Source organism: Scyliorhinus canicula, chromosome 2 (genome assembly GCF_902713615.1).
Source record: "Scyliorhinus canicula chromosome 2, sScyCan1.1, whole genome shotgun sequence".
NCBI lineage: Eukaryota > Metazoa > Chordata > Chondrichthyes > Carcharhiniformes > Scyliorhinidae > Scyliorhinus > Scyliorhinus canicula.
The window spans coordinates 86,038,525-86,058,108 of NC_052147.1; the positions used below are offsets into that span (position 1 = coordinate 86,038,525).

General features: G+C 46.1%; 1 protein-coding gene across 11 annotated transcripts in view; it reads left to right on the forward strand.

The window, feature by feature from the left end:
* LOC119955584 (BRD4-interacting chromatin-remodeling complex-associated protein-like) overlaps nt 1-19,584 on the forward strand; it is a 358,633-nt gene that overhangs the window by 324,790 nt on the left and 14,259 nt on the right. For all 11 annotated transcript variants that reach the window (XM_038781953.1, XM_038781963.1, XM_038781974.1 and 8 more), the window contains 2 exons: nt 2,389-2,483; nt 5,753-5,855. In XM_038781953.1, the coding sequence (XP_038637881.1) occupies nt 2,389-2,483; nt 5,753-5,855 (198 nt within the window). The remainder of the gene's footprint in view (nt 1-2,388; nt 2,484-5,752; nt 5,856-19,584) is intronic.

Here is a 19,584-nt window from a genome sequence, read left to right on the forward strand (position 1 = left end):
GTGATAAGAGCGTGAGAGATTCCTGGTCAGCTATGCTTTACGTGGAGTGGCTCCTCTCAAGCCGTAGCCCCTGGCTTCAGGCTAGAAGCCTGTTCGAAGAAAAACTGGCTATGAAAAACTGATGTACATATGGCTATTGTCAGCCTCAGGTGTCTCTAGACGTGAGAAGTCTTCTTAGTCTAAGTATCTCATTTTCTAGTCCAATAGAACTTTAATATGTAAAGAGAACAGTAGAGTTCATGCTGAATATGATCTGATTTTCAAGTATCAGAAGACCTGCCGCCGCCGCCCCCCCCCCCCCCCCCCCCCGAGATCGGGAGTCCGAGGTGGACCCACAGCTCCATGCCAGTGAGAAGTGGCGAGGAACCCTCTTCCCCAGGGTGGGCCGCAAACTCAAACCTGCCCCCCCTGTACACTGCTTGGGAGATGATGGCAGAGGCAGTCAGCGCTGCCAGTCTCACCCGGAGGAGACAGCTGGTTATCCAGCGGAGTGGATGGCTCACTGGTGAGGCCTCTCTGTTGGAGAGGGGCAGAGAACCAGGAAGGATTGCAATGGTCATGGTGCAGTTGTCCTCTGGTAGGGTTGAGCTCTGCTTATCCCCTGCTTCCTCTGCAGTGGGGCAGAGCTTCAGAGAGGTTCCAACACCTGGTGGGCTCCTGATTGAGCCTGGCCATGCCCACCCCCTTGATGATACATATGGTGTATGAAGGTGTCCAGAAGGGCGGCCTGGGTCGGCTCCCAGATGACCAGAGGCCTTCTGAGCATTCGAAGGACACAGGCAGCACTCAGCAGTGTGAGCAGCCAGCAACCTGGGCCCTGGAAGTAGCACCACCAAAGCGGTGCATTTAGAAGACAGATTGCAGCAATTGTGGTCTGAGCCAGGCCACCCCCAAGTCCACGGACCCGGCACCAAGTCACTACCTGCTGCTGTCCCCAACCCTAGTAGCCATCCCCCAGCAAGCCCGACAGTTTTCAACAGCTTTTCATTTTTTGTTTAGCCTTCCGCTCCCCATCCGCAACCATGACGCCCAGTCCCCATTTGGAAATACTTTTAGTAATTTGCGACTGCGATACTACTTCTGCCTAAGAGGTTCAGGGCATTGCAAAAGGGCGGAGCATGAAGTGTCCTACCTGCTAATCAGATTAAATGCATGCAAATGCAAGTTTTGCATGCTCTCGTCGACACATGCGTAAACCTCAGTTTCGCCGACAGGGTGGACCGGAGCATGAGCCCGAAACGACGGCAGGTGCAAATCTCGATATTTGCTCACTGACCGATTGTCCGCCCAATAACCTTTCCGGCATCACGAGGCCAAGAATCCAGCCCCAGATCTTTCTGCACAAGGCAGGAAATGCCAGAAGATGCAATGTACCAAGCCAGGATTTTGCATTTTCCCAGCTATCTGTTGTAAATTGGGATGAAAGATGAGCGTGCAGCTGGACTTGCATCCATTATGTTAGCAAGGGAATGTGCACGACATCGTAAAAGGCAAGTGGCAATATAAACCTTTAGTAACCTTTTCAGTTCCTAAAATGTACAAGCCAAGACTGAAAAGAATTGAATAGTATTTTGAAAGTAGTCTTTCTGCCCAACTGGTCTATGCTGGTGTTTATGCTTCACATGAACCTCATACCACCCAACTTCATCTTACTCTATTTGAATATGCTTTTAGTGCTTTCTTTAATTGTGTTTATCCAGCTTATCCGTAAATCTGACTGTGGTATATGCTATAACTATTGCTTGCAGTAGTGAGTTCCACAATCTCACAATTCTCTGGGGAAGGGAGTGTCTTCAAAATTCGCTATTGGATTTATTAGTCTAGTATTTATGGTCCCTAATTTTGGTCACCCCCGCAAGAATAGCACAATTCTTTTCACCTTGAGCTCACTTGAAATCAAAATCTACAGATGCCAGAAATCTGTACGGTTTGTTATGGATGAAGGGCAGTTCAGGTTCAATTCAAACCTGAGGTAACTGTCTGTGTAGAGTTTGCACGTTCTCCCTGTGTCTGCGTGGGTTTCTTCCAGGCACTCCAGTTTCCTCCCACAGTCCAAAGAAGTGCAGGTTAGGTGGATTGGCCATGCTAAATTGTCCCGTATTGTCCATCGATGTGCATGTTCGGTTGAATTATGGGTTACAGGAATGAGGGTGAGGGAGTGTGCCTAGGTAAGATGCCGTTGCAGAGGATCGGTGCAGACTTAATGGGCTAAATGGCCTTCTGCACTGTAGGATTTTAAAAATGTTATACAAACAGGTGCCAGATTGAACTGTCTTCCGTTGGCCTGAAACAGAAAGCTAATTGCAGTTTCACAAGATGTATGGTGTGGTGTTGTCACTATTTTAGTAGTTTTCTCACTGTACGCCTGATTCTTTTTTCCCCTCCCAGTGGATGAAGAGTTTGAGGTCGTATCAGCACAACTCCTTAAACGAACGCAGGTCATGCTGAACAAATACCGGCTGTTGCTCTTTGAAGAATCCAGGGTACGGTGTTCATGTTACTTTAAGTGCATGCTCTTTCCAAAAAGAAACCAGACCACCACCAGGGAATAGAAATTCCCTATTTTTCTCCCCTTCGCTAGTCGAGAAACAGTGAGTGCAGGCACAGCACCTTACCTTCTGAAATTTACCAGAATGATACCAAGGCTTAAAGGTTAAATTACAAGGAGAGTTTCCACTAATCTGCCCTTGAGTTTCGAAGATCGAGGGGTTATCTGACTGAGGTTTTTAGAGTCAGAGTCACAGCAAAGAAAGAGGCCCTTCGACCCATCACATCTGTACCGACCTAACTATTCTAAGCACCCAACTCTTCTAATCCCATTTTCCAGCTCTTGGTACATAGCCTTGTATGCAATGGCATTTCAGGTGCTGATCCAAATACTTCTTGGAAGTTGTGAGGATTCCCGCCTCTTCCACCCTTTCAGGTAGCGAGTTCCAGATTCCAACCACCCTCGGGGTGAAAATGTTTTTCCTTATATTTCCTCTAAACCTCCTGCCCATTACCTTAAATCAATGCCCCCTGGTTATTTCCCCCTCTTCTAAGGGGAAAGGTACCTTCCTATCCTCCCTATCTATGTCCCTCATAATTCTTTGCACCTGAATCAGGTTCCCCCCCTCAGCCTCTTTGCTCCAGGGAAAACAACCACAGCCCATTCAGTCTCTCTTGAGAGCTGAAACGCTCCAGCCCAGGCAACATTCTGATGAATCTCCTCTGCACCCTCTCCAATGCAATCATTTACATTCTATAGTGCGATGACCAGAACTGTACACCGTACTCCATCTGGAGTCTAACCAGCATTTTATACAGCTCCAGCATTACCTCTCTCCTCTTATATTCAGTGCCTCGATTAATAAAGGCAAGAATCCCATAGACCTTCTTAACCACCTTAACTACCTGCCCAGCTGTCTTCAGAGATCTGTGAACCTGTACACCAATGTCCTTTCAATCCTTTGTACTTCCTGGGGCCTGACCATTCATTGTATATTCCCTTGCCTTGATAGTCCTCCCAAAATGCATTACCTCCCACTTTTCAAGGTTAAATTCCATTAGCCTTTGTTCTGCCCATCTAACCAGCCCATTTATATCACCCTATAATCTAAGGCCTTGACCCTCACTATTTACCACACCACCCCCACACCATTTAGAAATGTAAAAAGATTTGATAGATAGAGATAAACTGTTTCCTGTGGTAAGGAAATCTCAGAGATTAAGGCATAATCTTAAAATTCAAACTAGGCCATCAGTGGTGATGTCAGGAAGCACCTCTTCATACAGTGGCTCGTGAAAAAATTTTGAACTCTCACTCAAAAAGGAAGAGAGCCAGCCAAAAATTTCAAAACTGAGATGAATCTATTTTTTGTTGGGGAAAGGTATCAAGTGATATGGAGCAGCAGTAAGGGGCAGATTCTCCAATCCAGAAACTAAGTGCTCCCGTCAGTGGTGAATCGTGACCGTGTCTCGCTGGTGCATCGCCCAGGTGGAATTCACAGACCATTGCTATGCAAGAATATGCATAGCGCTACACATACCGGTTTCCCTGGACTTACTGGTGTTTGATCGCCATTTGGAATGGGTGCCCCAACCCCAATGTCCAAAGATAAGCCCCACCCCCCCAAAAAAGCATTGACCCCTCCCGCTGACGAGGGGAGCACCCCCAACTCTTCATCAAGGAGGTGTATCCACCTCCTCCCCACCACGGGAATAACGGGTCACCCCCCCCCCGCAAACACCAGGCACGCATTAGGGTGACCACACTAGCCCTCTCATAGCACCTCCTTCAGCTACCAAGGTACCAAGTGCTTTCGCTTCCTCTCTTCTGACTGCAGAAAGTACTTAGCATTGTTGAAATGGCCAGCAGCTATCGATCAGAACAAGAATGTTCATAAACGTTACAGTCAGGATGAATGGAGGATACTTTAGATGCATTAAAGCATGAAGGGAAAGATAAATAAACACAACTCCTGGCAGCTGTGTGCAACCATTCAACTGTCAATCAAAGGCTAGTTAAAGGTACAACATTGTGAAATTGAATGAATGCTCAGCTTTTCATCGAATCCCTACTGTGCAGAATGAGGCCATTAGGCCCTTGGGTCTGCACCAACCCTCTGAAAGAGCACCCTTCCCAGGCACCACCACCCCCACACCCCCCCCCCCACCCCCACACACACACACACACACACACACACACACACACAATCTCCATAACCCAATCTATGCTACACATCTTTGGACACTAAGGGCAATTTTATCATGGCCAATCCACCTAACTTGCACAACTTTGGACTGTGGGAGGAAATCGGAGCAACTGGAGGAAACCCACGCATACACAGGGAGAACGTGCAAACTCCACACAGACAGTCACCCAAGTCCGGAATTGAAGCCAGGTCCCTGTCACTGTGAGGCAGCAGTGCTAACCCATTTCAATGGATCGCAGGAGATTTCAAGGTTGTTTAATGTTGTGGGCTTTCTAGGAAGGCTCTGACACTTCAAAAAGCATCAGTTTCAAAATCATACGGCTGAGGGCAGCGCAATGGCACAGTAGCCTCACTGCTGCCTCACTGTGCCAGGGACCGGGGTTCAATTGCAACCTTAGGTGACTGTCTGGGGTTTGCATCTTCTCCCCATATCTGCTTGGGTTTCCTTCGGGTGCTCCAGTTTCCTCCACTGTCCAAAGATGTGCAGGTTAGATGAGGTTATGGGTATAGGGCGGGGAAGTGGACCTAGGTAGCGTGCCTTTTCAGAGGGTCGGCATAGTTTTGATGGGTCAAATACCAGACCCTGGAGGGATTCTATGTGAGGAAAGCAATTTTCTATGTTTCTATGTTTTCTGTGAAAGGGAAAGTGTTCCTGGCTTGATTCTTAGTAGCAGGGAACCGAGAAGCCCGGCCAAGGGGACTAAGTTGAAGTACAGCTTAGAATTTTCTTCACTGAAGAGGTTGTGAATCTTTACCCCAGAGGGTTGTGGATGCTCCATCAGTAAATATTTTTAAAGGTGGGATAGAAACATTTTTGGTTTCCCAGGGAATTAAGGAATATGAGGAGCGGGCGGGAAAATGCAGTTGAAATCCAGGATCAGTCATGATCGTATTAAATAGTGTAGCAATGTTGACGGGCAATAAGGCCCACTACTGTTGCTAATTGCTGTGTGCAGCCCTGATCTAATTCAATGAGAAAACGGGCTAAAGGGGCTGAATAGCTACTCCCATGTTTCCAAGTCCTGGCGTTTACTACTTTGTTTTGTGTATTTTGTCAGAGGACAAAACCCTCAGCTGAGATGGTGATGATTGATCGAATGTTCATTCAAGAAGAAAAGGTGGCTTTCCAGGAAGCAAAGCAACTGGCCAGAGACAGTCCCGGTAAGAAGGCTTTTCAAATATGCAAACAGTTGAAAACTTGGAAGAAAGGGGAGTTGACATCCATGTACAATTTAAAACTGGCAAGAGACTGGAATTGAGACAGGGCGACTAGCCTTTTAACTTTCTGCAGCACCTTAGGGCCAGCTGCGCTGAGAGAATGCAGATTTGGCAGGAGTTGTTTCTGGTATTTAACATCCGCCTGAAGTCTTATCCAGAAGACAGCAGCTCCAACAATGCAGCACTCCTTCACTACTGTATTGGGGTGTCAGCCTAGATCTGCTGCTCAAGTCTCTGGAGTGGGACTTGAGCCCACAATCTCTTGACTTTTGAGGTGAAATTGCAGCAAAATGTGTCACAGCTGACACAATCACCCCATTCAATTTTCATTTCAGTTGAGGTCAAATGGGAAAGAAAATTACGTGGGTTGGAAAATGGGCACTGATTCGCTGTCACTCATTTCATTACAGCCAGTCGAAATCAACCTTGGCCCTTATGCAGATACATTCAAACAGTGGGAGATGTCCCTGGGCTTAGAGATCTGAGTGATGAGAATCACTGGAGAAATATGGGCTTCTCAATTGTCAAAGCGTGATGAGAACTGATTCTATTTAGGCATTTAAGGTGGCAAACTGGGATCAGGTAAAATTACTTCAAACTAAATTGGGAGAGACTTTTTAAACTACTAGGCAAATTTAGGACTGATATCGAGAAGGTCTTCACAGAAGAATTTAATCATTTTATTGTGGACTACCTGCACATCATGAGTTACTTGAGTGGGCAGATACTGCAATGGGGAACCATATGGCCTTTCTGGATAGACAAGTTAAGATTGGCCAAGCGCCCTTGTCAATAGTTAGTCACTGAATTATACAGCACAAAATGGCCATTTGGCCCCATCATTTGTACCAGCTCTCTGAAAGGGTTAATAATTTGTCCCATTCCCACTGCTCTTTCCCCACTGTCCTGCAGTCTTATTTTAACAAGTATTTATCCAATTTCCTTTTGATGGTTACTGTTGGATCTGCTTCCATCATTCATTCAGGCAACACATTCCAGACCAGAACAGCTCACTACTTAAAAATGTTTTATCCTCCTCCAGTTATATTGCAAATTGTCTTAATCTATGTCCTTTGGTTACTGACCTTCATGCCGGTGACAATAGTTTTGCTCGCTCCACTCCATCAAAACCCCTCTGTTAAAGCTTCATGAAATCTCTCCATAACCTCTCCTTAGGGGCTGTTTAGCACACTGGGCTAAATCGCTGGCTTTGAAAGCAGACCAAGCAGGCCAGCAGCACGGTTCGATTACCGTAACAGCCTCCCCGAACAGGCGCCGGAATGTGGCGACTAGGGCTTTTCACAGTAACTTCATTGAAGTCTACTCGTGACAATAAGCAATTTTCATTTCCTCTACAGAGAATAATCCAAGTTTCTCTTGTCTCAGCATAACTGAAGTGTGATATCTTCGCAAGAAAAAAAGAGATTGGCGCATGCAAATGGAGTTCAAGTGCCCAACTGAACTGGTTTGTTCCGGTTTGATTATACTCATATGATCAAAAGAAGGGACTGTTATGGGACTTCTGGTGGCGGCCATGGTGTGAGTGGTTGCACACAGGGTGAAGAGCTCTTTTTACCTGAAATTGGGTGCAACTTCAACAGAAAAGTGTAGCTGAAGGTCGGAGGAGAGGTTCCCCCCGGGAGTGATAAGTCTGTTGGTTACCAAACCTGGCAGAAGAAGGTGAAAGACCTGGCCAAAGAGTTGGAAGAGACCTGTGGCGCAGTAGCCAGTGGAAGGGTGGCGGAGGGGGAAGGGTTAGTGCAAGTTGGAAAGCCCCAGATGGAACAGTTGATGGCCTTCATCAAGGAAGAGTTCTGTCAGCAGAGGAAAGAGATGCAGGAGGATCGCTTGAAGGCCATTGAAGGAGCTGTGGCACCCCGAAGGGCTTGATGGAGAGGGTGGAGAAATGTTTGGAGGCGCAGATCTGAGAGATTTAGAGGGTGGTGGCATTGGAAGTGGAGGTGGGGCTCTTAGGAGACCTTTGCAAGACATTGAGAGCAAAGATGGAGGAGCAAGAAAACAAATTGGGGAGGCCTGGAGTGGTACTGTGGGAAGGGAACGGAGGGTGACACGACGCGGCGAGGTTGGAGAAGAAACATGGTCGGGGCGAAGAAAGGGGCCATCTTGGATGGGCCAGGTATAGGGTGAAATTAACGGGGGTAGAGCCAAAAGGGGAGGATGGCAGATGGTAGAGGCGAATGGAGGTGTATGCTCCCGGTAAGGCTGAGAACGTGGAATGTGCGAGGGCTTAATGGACTGGTCAAAAGATCTCGGATCTATACTTAAAAGCGGAGGTGGTCTTTCTGCAGGAGACGTACCTTTGCCTTCAGGACCAGGTTAGGCTAAGGAAGGGAGGGGTAGGTCAGGTTTTCCACTCGGGGTTTGATTCAAAGCCACGGGGACTGGCAATTTTGATGAGTAAGAAAACATAGAACATACAATAAAGAAGGAAGTCATTCAGCCCATCGAGTCTGCACCGACCCATTTAAGCCATCACTTCCACCCTATCCCACTAACCCAATAATCCTTCCTGACCTTTTTGGACACTAAGGGCAATTTAGCATGGCCAATCCACCTAATTTGCACGTCTTTGGACTGTTAAGTAATGGGCTAAGAGACATTCCAATTAGTTGTCACATTTATGTTAAGTATCCAATAGTTGACACTGATATGTAAAGAGGCTTCAGGTGGCCTTTGTGGGAGGTGATGCGAAGATATAGTTTTGTGTAGTGTCTGTTAAAGTGAAATAAATGGGTTTGTAAAAGGAGCAGTACTTTTGACTATTTATACAACAGCAGCTAAACGTCTAACAAGGGAAGGTGGTAAAAGAGGTGGAGGAGTTGCATTGTTAATCAAGGATAGTATAATGGCTGCAGAAAGGCAGTTTGAGGAGGATCTGTCTACCGAGGTAGTGTGGGCTGAAGTTAGAAATAGGAAAGGAGCAGTCACTTTGTTAGGAGTTTTCTATAGGCCCCCAAACAGTAACAGAGATGTGGAGGAAAAGATTGCAATGCAGATTTTGGATAGTTGCGGTAGTCACAGGGTGGTTGTCATGGGTTTAACTTTCCAAATATTGATTGGAACCATTATAATTCGAATAGTTTGGATGGGGCTGTTTTTATCCAGTGTGTGCAGGAGGGTTTCCTCACACAATATGTGGATAGACCGATAAGAGGCGGGGCCACATTGGATTTGGTACTGGGTAATGAACCGGGCCAAGTGTTAGATTTGGTTGTGGGCGAACGCTTTGGAGATAGTGACCACAATTCGGTGAATTTCACTTAACAATGGAGAGGGATAGGAACATACGGCAGCGCAAGGTTTATAACTGAGGGAAGGGTAATTACAATGCGATTAGGCAAGAATTGGGGAGCATAAGATGGAAACAGGAACTGTCAGGGATAGGCACAATTGAGATGTGGAGCTTGTTCAAAGAACAAATACTGTGTGTCCTTGACATGTATGTCCCTGTCAGTCAGGGAGGAAATGGTCGAGTGAGGGAACCATGGTTTACAAAAGTGGTTAAATGTCTTGTCAAGAGGAAGAAGGGGGCTTATGTAACGATGCGAAACAAGGCTCAGTTAGGGCACTTGAGGGATACAAGATAGCTAGGAAGAAGCTCAAGAAAGGGCTTAGGAGAGCTAGGAGGGGGCATGAGAAGTCATTGGCGGTTAGGATCAAGGAAAACCCCAAGATCTTTTACATTTATGTGAGGAATAAAAGAATGACCACGGTGAAATTAGGGCTGGTCAAGGACAGTAGTGGGGGCGTGTGCATGGAGTCTGAAGATAAAGGAGAGGCCCTAAATGAATACTTTTCTTCAATGTTCACAAAGGAGAGGGGCCATGTTGTTGAGGAGGATACTGCGATACAGGCTGGTAGGCTGGAGGAGGTAGATATTCGGAAGGAAGATGTGTTAGAAATTTGAAAGTTCCACAAGTTTCAGGTTTGGGGATGATAATACTCTGAAGTCGCTGAAATGAGTGGTGATCCCTTGCAATATTGCCGGAGTGAATCATTTCATTAGCACGGATGTTGTATCAAGTGAGATACCTTTGCTTCTGAGCAGACCGTCGATGAAGAAAGCACACATGAAACTGGATATGGAACAGGATACGGCAACAGTTTTTGGAAAGATGGTGGACTTACAATTTACACAGTCGAGACACTATTGTATTCCATTACTGGATTACAGGGTTAACGGCAGGGTTCTGAAGAATGTGGAGGAGCAGAGAGATCTCGGAGTTCATGTCCATAGATCTCTGAAAGTTGTCACACAAGTGGATAGAGCCATGAAGAAAGCCTATAGTGTGTTAGCATTTATTACCAGGGGATTGAGTTAAAGAGCTGTGAGGTTATGCTGCAACTATACAAGACCTTGGTTAGACCACATTTGGAGTATTGAGTGGCTGGTTTAGCACACTGGACTAAATCGCTGGCTTTTAAAACAGACCAAGGCAGGCCAGCAGCACGGTTCAATTCCCGTACCAGCCTCCCCGAACAGGCGTCGGAATGTGGCGTCTAGGGGCTTTTCACGGTAACTTAATTGAAGCCTACTCATGACAATAAGCGATTTTCATTTTTTCATTTCATTTCATTGTGTGCAGTTCTGGTCACCTCATTATAGGAAGGATGTGGAAGCATTGGAAAGGATGCAAAGGAGATTTACCAGGATGCTGCCTGGATTGGTGGGTTGGTCTTATGAGGAAAGGTTGAGGGAGCTCGGGCTTTTCTCATTGGAGCGAAGGAGGATGAAAGGTGACTTAATTGAGGTGGAAAGATGATGAAAGGGATAGATAGAGTGGATGTTCAGCCACTTTTTCCTCGGGTGGATGTAGCTGTTCCAAGGGGGCATAACTATAAAGTTCATGGTGGAAGATATAGGAGGGATGTCAGAGGTAGGTTCTTTACTCAGAGAGTGGTTGGGGTGTGGAACGCATTCCCAGCAATGGTAGTGGAGTTGGACACTTTAGGAACCTTCGAGCGGTTATTGGATAGACATATGGAGTGCACTAGAATGATTGGGAGTAGGTTGATTTGATCTTAGTTTCAGACTAGTTCGGCACAACATTGTGGGCCAAAGGGACTGTACTGTGCTGCACAGTTCTATGTTCTGTGTTCTATAAGTGGTAGAAGAGGATGGCTGCTGTGCAAATGTGAAGGGTTAAAAGATACAAATTTTCCAGACCCATCCAAGGAGTGAGTGAGAAGAAAAATACAAGAAGATATATGGCTGAACCTTGGATAAAGATGGCCGGATATGACTACTCCCCCTTATTTTCTGAAAAGGGATCGTATGACCAATGGAGAAGTGCAGTAGTTATGTGGACTAAGGTAACTGCCTTGAGAAAGAGGAAACAAGGTATGGCATGGCTCGTTCTCTACCTTATGACAGTAAAATCCGAAGCAAAGTGTTTTCTGAGCTGGAGTTGGAAGAGTTAGACTCAGAAGAAGGTCTGGAGACTCTATTACGTTATATGGATAATATTTATAAAAAGGATGACTTGTTAAGTGCATATGAAGCATGGTCGGATTTTGATAGGTTCCGGAAAATAGAAGATTTCTCCATTGAAAACTATATAATGGGATTTGGCAGACTATATAAAAGGCTGCAGAAACACAACCTGGAATTTCCACAGTCTGTTGGCCTTTAAATTACTTCACTGTGCTAGAGTGAGCAACATGGATAGGCTCCTGGTTTTGACAGGAGTTCAGTTTGCGGATAAGGATACCTTATTCGATCAGAATACAGAAGCTTTAAAAAAGTTTCTGGGGAAACATTAGATTCCGATGGCTCTGATGACCCAAGTAGGTCAGCTTGCAATAAAGCAGAATGTGGAAGATACACTACTAACAGGATGGCGAAATTGCACGGCTACAACCAGGTTCCAAGACTAGAGAAGGAGATCGGGACCCTGAAATTATGAAGACAGAAACCCAGTTAGAACCTACAATAGGAAGATGAACCCCAGAAATGCCCGGGGTATAATAAATCGATGTTTTCAATGTGACTCCCATTATGCTTTCAACTGTCCAACGCGTTATAATAGTGTTTGAAGCGACACATGACACAGAAGATTCAGAAGAGGAAAAAGATAGTGACCAGAAAGAAGGCATTGTCCTATTAACAAGCCGTTTTACGCCGGTAATGAGGGTGTTGGTTGCAGAATCCTTCAACTGTGCTGTACTGGACAGTGGCTGCACATCTACTGTGTGTGGAATTGACTGGTTAAAATGTTACCTGGACTCCTTGAATGCTGAAAATCGTAACAAGGTTAAAGAATTTGAAAGTTCCACAAGTTTCAGGTTTGGGGATGATAATACTCTGAAGTCGCTGAAATGAGTGGTGATCCCTTGCAATATTGCCGGAGTGAATCATTTCATTAGCACGGATGTTGTATCAAGTGAGATACCTTTGCTTCTGAGCAGACCGTCGATGAAGAAAGCACACATGAAACTGGATATGGAACAGGATAAGGCAACAGTTTTTGGAAAGATGGTGGACTTACAATTTACACAGTCGAGACACTATTGTATTCCATTACTGACGAATAATATTTCAAGTAGAGTTGTTAAGGATGTGTTAATGGCAGTTGAAAATGGGACTTTAGCTGATAATAAGTATTAAAACTGCATAGGCAATTTGCACATCCGTCTCCTCGGAGGCTGAAACATTTATTAAATGATGCAGGGGTAAGGGATGAAGACTATACTAAACTGATAGAACAAGTTAGTGATCGCTGTGAAGTTTGTAGGAAGTACAGAAGGACACCAGCACGACCGATAGTTACCCTACCTTTGGCCAGAGATTTTAACGACATTGTGGCCATGGACCTTAAGATCTGGGATAAAGCTAATAATATATTTATTTTGCATTTTGTAGATTTAGCAACCAGATTTAGTCAATCAACGATTGTACGAAATAAAGAAAAGAAAGTAATTCTGGATCAAATTGTGGAAAAATGGATAGGGACAAAAATGGGCCCACTGGCAAAATTCCGTACGGACAATGGGGGAGAATTTGCGAATGATGAGTTCAGGGATATGTGTGAAAATGTGAATAACACAGTTATGAATACGGCTGCGGAAAGCCCAATTAGTAATGGTGTGTGTGAAAGAAACCATGCGGTAATAGATGACATGCTCCGGAAAATTGTGGCAGATAGACCAAACTGCAAGTTAAATTTAGCTTTAGCATGGGCCGTACATGCAAAGAATTCATTGCAGATGGTTCGGGTTACAGTCCCTATCAATTAGTGTTTGGTTGAAATTTAAAATTCCGTCCATTTTAGATGGCCAGGCTTCTGCTTGGGAAGGGACGACAATTAGCTCTGCCTTTGCTGAGCATTTAAATGCATTACATAGCAGTAGAAAAACTTTTTTGGAAGCAGAAGTCTCTGAAAGAATTCGCAGAACTTTAAGACATAATATACTGCCATCAAATACCGTGTTTCAGCAAGGAGACATAGTATACTACAAGAGAGACAATTTTAATGAATGGAAAGGCCCAGGGAAGATCATAGGCATAGATGGCAAAACAATTATTTTGCAACATGGCAATCAAACTGTTAGGGTACATTTATTTTTTTTTTTTTAATTTATTTATTCTCCTTTTTCGCATTTTCTCCCCAATTTACACCCACCAACAATAATCAGTAACAAATATGCCAATCCCCATATCAATAACAACGATCCCATCCTCCCACCAAACCCAAAACATTCACCCACATGTTCTGATAAACAACTGACAAAAAGGAATCAGGAATCCCCCACAGCCCCCATTAACACTCAAGGCTACAACACCTGCCTCCGCACCCGTTTCCAACCCTGGCTGGTCCGACACCCCGAATATGGCCTCCTGGGGGTCCGGGTCCAGTTTCATGTGCCCCACTTTAGAAATTAAAAAACCCTCCTTCCAGTAATCCTCTAGCTTGGGACAGGACCAAAACATATGAACGTGGTTAACGCCAAACTCCCCCCCCACCGCCCTCGCAACGTTCACACACACCTTCTACTCCTTCGAAGAATCAGCTCATCCTCGCCCTCGTGAGGTGTGCTCTGCATACCACCTTCAGCTGTAATCAGCACTAACCTCGCGCACGAGCTGGAGGCATTCACTCTCCGGAGCACCTCACACCAGAACCCCCCCCCCCCCCCCCCCCCCCCCTCCATATCCTCTCCCAACTTTTCCTCCCACTTTGCTTTGATCCCTTCCAGCGGTGCCTTCTCCTCCTCCAAAATAGCTCCGTAGACCGCTGACACAACCCCCTTCTCCAGTCACCCTGTCATCAGCACGTCCTCCAGCAATGTGGAGGCCGGCTCCTCCGGGAAGTTCTGTATCTCCTTTCTAGCAAAATCTCGAACCTGCATGTATCTAAACATTTCCCCCTGCTCCAGCCCATACTTCGCTTCCAGCTCCTGCAATCCTGCAAACAGACCCCTAAGAAACAAATCTTTTAGTGTCTTAATCCCTTTCTCCTCCCATTTCCGAAAATATCCATCCCACTTCCCTGGCTCAAATCTGTGGTTCCCCCAAATTGACATTTCCCTTGACCCTGCCCCCAACCCGAAGTGTTGCCGGAACCGCCTCCAAATTTTCAATGAAGCTATTATTACCGGACTCTCTGAGTACTTCCCCGGGGCTATCGGGAGCGGCGCTGTTGCTAGTGCTTTCAGTCCCGACCCCCTGCACAAACTCTCCTCCATTCTGACCCACTTGGAATCAACCTCTCTTACCCAGCTCCGCACCTTCTCCACATTCGCTGTCCAGTAGTAATACATCAGGTTCGGAAGATCCAAACCCCCTGCCTGCCTTCCCCTCTGTAGTAGCACCTTTCTAACTCTGGCCACCTTCCCTCCCCATATGAACAATGTAATCCTTCCCTCAATCTCTCTGATAAAAGCATTTGGCAAGAAAATCAGCAGGCATTGAAAAATAAACAGAAATCGTGGCAACAGGTTAATTTTAACCACCTGTACCTGACCCGCCAGTGACAGAGGGAGACCATCCCACCTTGCCATATCCACTTTCACTCTCCCCACCAAACTAGAAATGTTGCATCTGCGGAACCCCTCCCACTCCCGGGCAACCTGCACCCACAAGTACCTAAAGTGAGTCCATGCCCCCCACCCCTCCCCCACAATCGGCCGAGATACCACAAAATACTCACTCTTGTCTAGATTCAGCTTGTACCCCGAGAAAGACCCAAACACTCGAAACAGCTCCAATATTCCCCCTATCGACACACTCGGTTCCAACACGTATAACAGCAAGTCATCGGCATATAAGGACAGCCTAAGCTCTATCCACCCCCGCACTATTCCTTTCCATACCCCGAACTCTTAACGCGATGGCCAACGGCTCAATTGCGAGTGCAAACAGCAGGGGGGACATAGGACATCCCTGCCTTGTCCCACGGTGGAGAGAAAAGTATCTCGAGCTGATGTTGTTTGTGCGGACACTCGCCCTCGGCTCCTTATATAGTAGCTTTACCCAATTCACAAATCTTGGTCCAATACCAAACCGCTCCAGAACTGCCATCAAGTACCCCCATTCTACGTGGTCGAATGCCTTCTCAGCATCCAATGTCACAACCACCTCTGTTTCCTTCCCCTTTGCCGGTGCCATAATGACATTCAATACCCTTCTAATGTTTGAAAAGAGCTGCCTCCTTCTCACGAACCCTGTCTGATCTTCACCTATCACCTTCGGGAGGCACTCCTCCAGCCTACCCGCCAGTACCTTCGCCAATATTTTTGCGTCCACATTCAGAAGTTATATGGGCCTATACGACCCACAGTCCATTGGATCCTTATCTTTTTTTAGCAACAGGGAAATCGATGCCTGCCCCAAGGTTTATGGCAACACCCTCTTCTCTATCGCCTCTTCAAACATCCCCACCATCAGGGGTGCCAGCTTATCCTTGGATTTTTTATAATATTCCACTGGAAACCCATCTGGCCCTGCCATCTTCCCCGACTGCATCCTCCCAATCGCATCCTTTCTCTCCTGCTCCCCTGCTCTAAATTTATTTTAAAAAAGCAAAGAGAAAAAAAGCCTTGATATATGATTATTGAACCTTTGTGTGTAGTAGGTAGTTGGAATTCAGAATTAAGTACAAATATAATCATATCTCGGACTTTGTGATATCGCGCCTTCTAATGTAGCCCTGTCCCCCTCCCCTAACCTCGGGTACTCCAACCAATCTAGAAATTTCTGCATCTCACGATCTCCCCCGGGTGGCTCTGACCTGTACAACCTCTCATAAAATTCCTCAAAAACCTTGTTAATCAGATCAGGCGCCACCACCAACTTCCCTGCCCTATCCCTCACCTGTACAATTTCCCTTGCTGCTGCTTCCCTCCGGAGCTGGCCTGCTAACAGCCCCGCCTTATCTCCATGTTCGTGAACTGCACCCTTTGCTCGCCTCAGTTGGCGCACTGGTAGATAGTCGGTCAAAGCTTTCCTGTAGTTCCTTCCTCTTTTCCAGCTTTGCTGGGTGTTGGGGTACATTCATCAATGATAATGGGTACAGATTACAAATTTTCTAATTTAGACAGAGCAGACAGACATGACGAGGAACCAGAGTCATCTGGTACGCACGCGTTGCAGAACTATGAGGACCAGTTAACTGATATAGGCAGGGTTTCTGTCGAGGAACACAACGCTTCTGATGAATTAGAACAGGCCATTTTTCCAAAAGGATAACTGCCAAATGTTGGTACAAAAATTAGATACTTGCCTGAAGGGTCTAGTCAATGGAAGGATTCAACTTTTATTAGTAGAGCAGAGAAGGCCACTGGAAAGTATAAGCATTGGTTGAATGTACAGCATTCAGGGAAAGGCGTCAAGACAATGGATTGGGAACATGAAGTTCAAAAATGGAGGGCACAGAAACGCAGTGCCAGTTCTGAAAGTACGTCGGATAATGAACAGGCCCGCAGGTAAAGGTTGAGAACTTTTGAAAGGAAATGAAATGAAATGAAAATCGCTTATTGTCACGAGTAGGCTTCAATGAAAAGCCCCTAGTCGCCACATTCCGGCGCCTGTCCAGGGAGGCTGGTACAGGAATCGAACCGTGCTGCTGGCCTGCTTGGTGTGCTTTAAATGCCAGCGATTTAGCCGAGTGAGCTAAACCAGCCCCATCCCAGAGCAGAAGGGAAAGATCAAGCAGTAGCAGTACAGAACGAGATACCAGGCGGGAGAGGGGACGTAGTTTATCATAGTCTCGGAACATGAGTAAGACTACGAATACTAATAGGAGTAGAAGCCCACATGCATGTGAGATTTTGGTGGCTTCCAATAAATTAGATGAGAAAGTTATCAAAGTTGTCAAACAGCAAGAGCTGCATAGTTGGAGTGAATTTGGGGTAAACACGGAGGTACCGGATAGGAGACAAAGAGCTCTATCCCACAGATGGATTTGCACGGAAAAGGTTCTTCCAGATGGAACTTATGAGGCAAAGGCCAGGCTTGTGGCAAGGGGATTTGAAGAAAACTTAGAAGATCAGGATTTAAGGGTAGATTCACCTATGGCAGGAAAAGTTATTTTAAAGATCTTAGACCATAAGACCATAAGACATAGGAGTGGAAGTAAGGCCATTCGGCCCATCGAGTCCACTCCGCCATTCAATCATGGCTGATGGGCATTTCAACTCCACCTACCAGCATTCTCCCCGTAGCCCTTAATTCCTCGCGACATCAAGAATTTATCTATCTCTGCCTTGAAGCCATTTAGCGTCCCGGCCTCCACTGCACTCCGCGGCAATGAATTCCACAGGCCCACCACTCTCTGGCTGAAGAAATGTCTCCGCATTTCTGTTCTGAATTTACCCCCTCTAATTCTAAGGCTGTGACCACGGGTCCTCGTCTCCTCGCCTAACGGAAACAGTTTCTTTGCGTCCACCCTTTCTAAGCCATGTATTATCTTGTAAGTTTCTATTAAATCTCCCCTTAACCTTCTAAACTCCAATGAATACAATCCCAGGATCCTCAGCCGTTCATCATATGTTAGACCCGCCATTCCAGGGATCATCCGTGTGAATCTCCGCTGGACACGCTCCAGTGCCAGTATGTCCTTCCTGAGATGTGGGGCCCAAAACTGGACACAGTACTCCAAATGGGGCCTAACCAGAGCCTTATAAAGGCTCAATAGCACATCGCTGCTTTTATATTCCAACCCTCTTGAGATAAATGACAACATTGCATTCGCTTTCTTAATCACAGATTCAACCTGCATGTTTACCTTTAGGGAATCCTCGACTAGCACTCCCAGATCCCTTTGTACTTTGGCATTATGAATTTTCTCACCGTTTAGAAAGTAGTCTATGCTTGGATTCTTTTTTCCAAAGTGCAAGACCTCACATTTTCTCACATTGAATTGCATCAGCCATTTCCTGCACCACTCTCCCAAACTGTCTAGATCCTTCTGCAGCCTCCCCACTTCCTCAGCACTACCTGCCTGACCACCTAACTTCGTATCATCGGCAAACTTCGCTAGAATGCCCCCAGTCCATTCATCCAGATCATTAATATATATGGTGAACAGCTGTGGCCCCAACACTGAACCCTGTGGGACACCGCTGGTCACCGGCTGCCATTCCGAAAAAGAACCTTTTATCCCAACTCTCTGCCTTCTGTCAGACAGCCAATCCTCAACCCATGCCAGTAGCTCACCTCGAACACCATGGGCCCTCACCTTACTCAGCAGCCTCCTGTGTGGCACCTTATCAAAGGCCTTTTGGAAATCCAGATAGACCACATCATAAGAACATAAGAACTAGGAGCAGGAGTAGGCCATCTGGCCCCTCGAGCCTGCTCCGCCATTCAATTAGATCATGGCTGATCTTTTGTGGACTCAGCTCCACTTTCCGGCCCGAACACCATAACCCTTAATCCCTTTATTCTTCAAAAAACTATCTATCTTTACCTTAAAAACATGTAATGAAGGAGCCTCAACTGCTTCACTGGGCAAGGAATTCCATAGATTCACAACCCTTTGGGTGAAGAAGTTCCTCCTAAACTCAGTCCTAAATCTACTTCCCCTTATTTTGAGGCTATGCCCCCTAGTTCTGCTGTCACCCGCCAGTGGAAACAACCTGCCCGCATCTATCCTATCTATTCCCTTCATAATTTTAAATGTTTCTATAAGATCCCCCCTCATCCTTCTAAATTCCAACGAGTACAGTCCCAGTCTACTCAACCTCTCCTCATAATCCAACCCCTTCAGCTCTGGGATTAACCTAGTGAATCTCCTCTGCACACCCTCCAGCGCCAGTACGTCCTTTCTCAAGTTTCCCTGGTCTAACCTACTTGTCACCTCCTCAAAGAATTCTAACAGGTTCGTCAGGCATGACCTCCCCTTACTAAATCCATGTTGACTTGTTCTAATCCGACCCTGCTCTTCCAAGAATTTAGAAATCTCATCCTTAACGATCGATTCTAGAATTTTACCAACAACCGAGGTTAGGCTAATTGGCCTATAATTTTCCATCTTTTGTCTTGATCCTTTCTTGAACAAGGGGGTTACAACAGCGATCTTCCAATCGTCCGGGACTTTCCCTGACTCCAGTGATTTTTGAAAGATCTCAACCAACGCTTCCGCTATTTCTTCAGCCACCTCTCTCAGAACTCTAGGGTGTAACCCATCGGGGCCAGGAGATTTGTCAATTT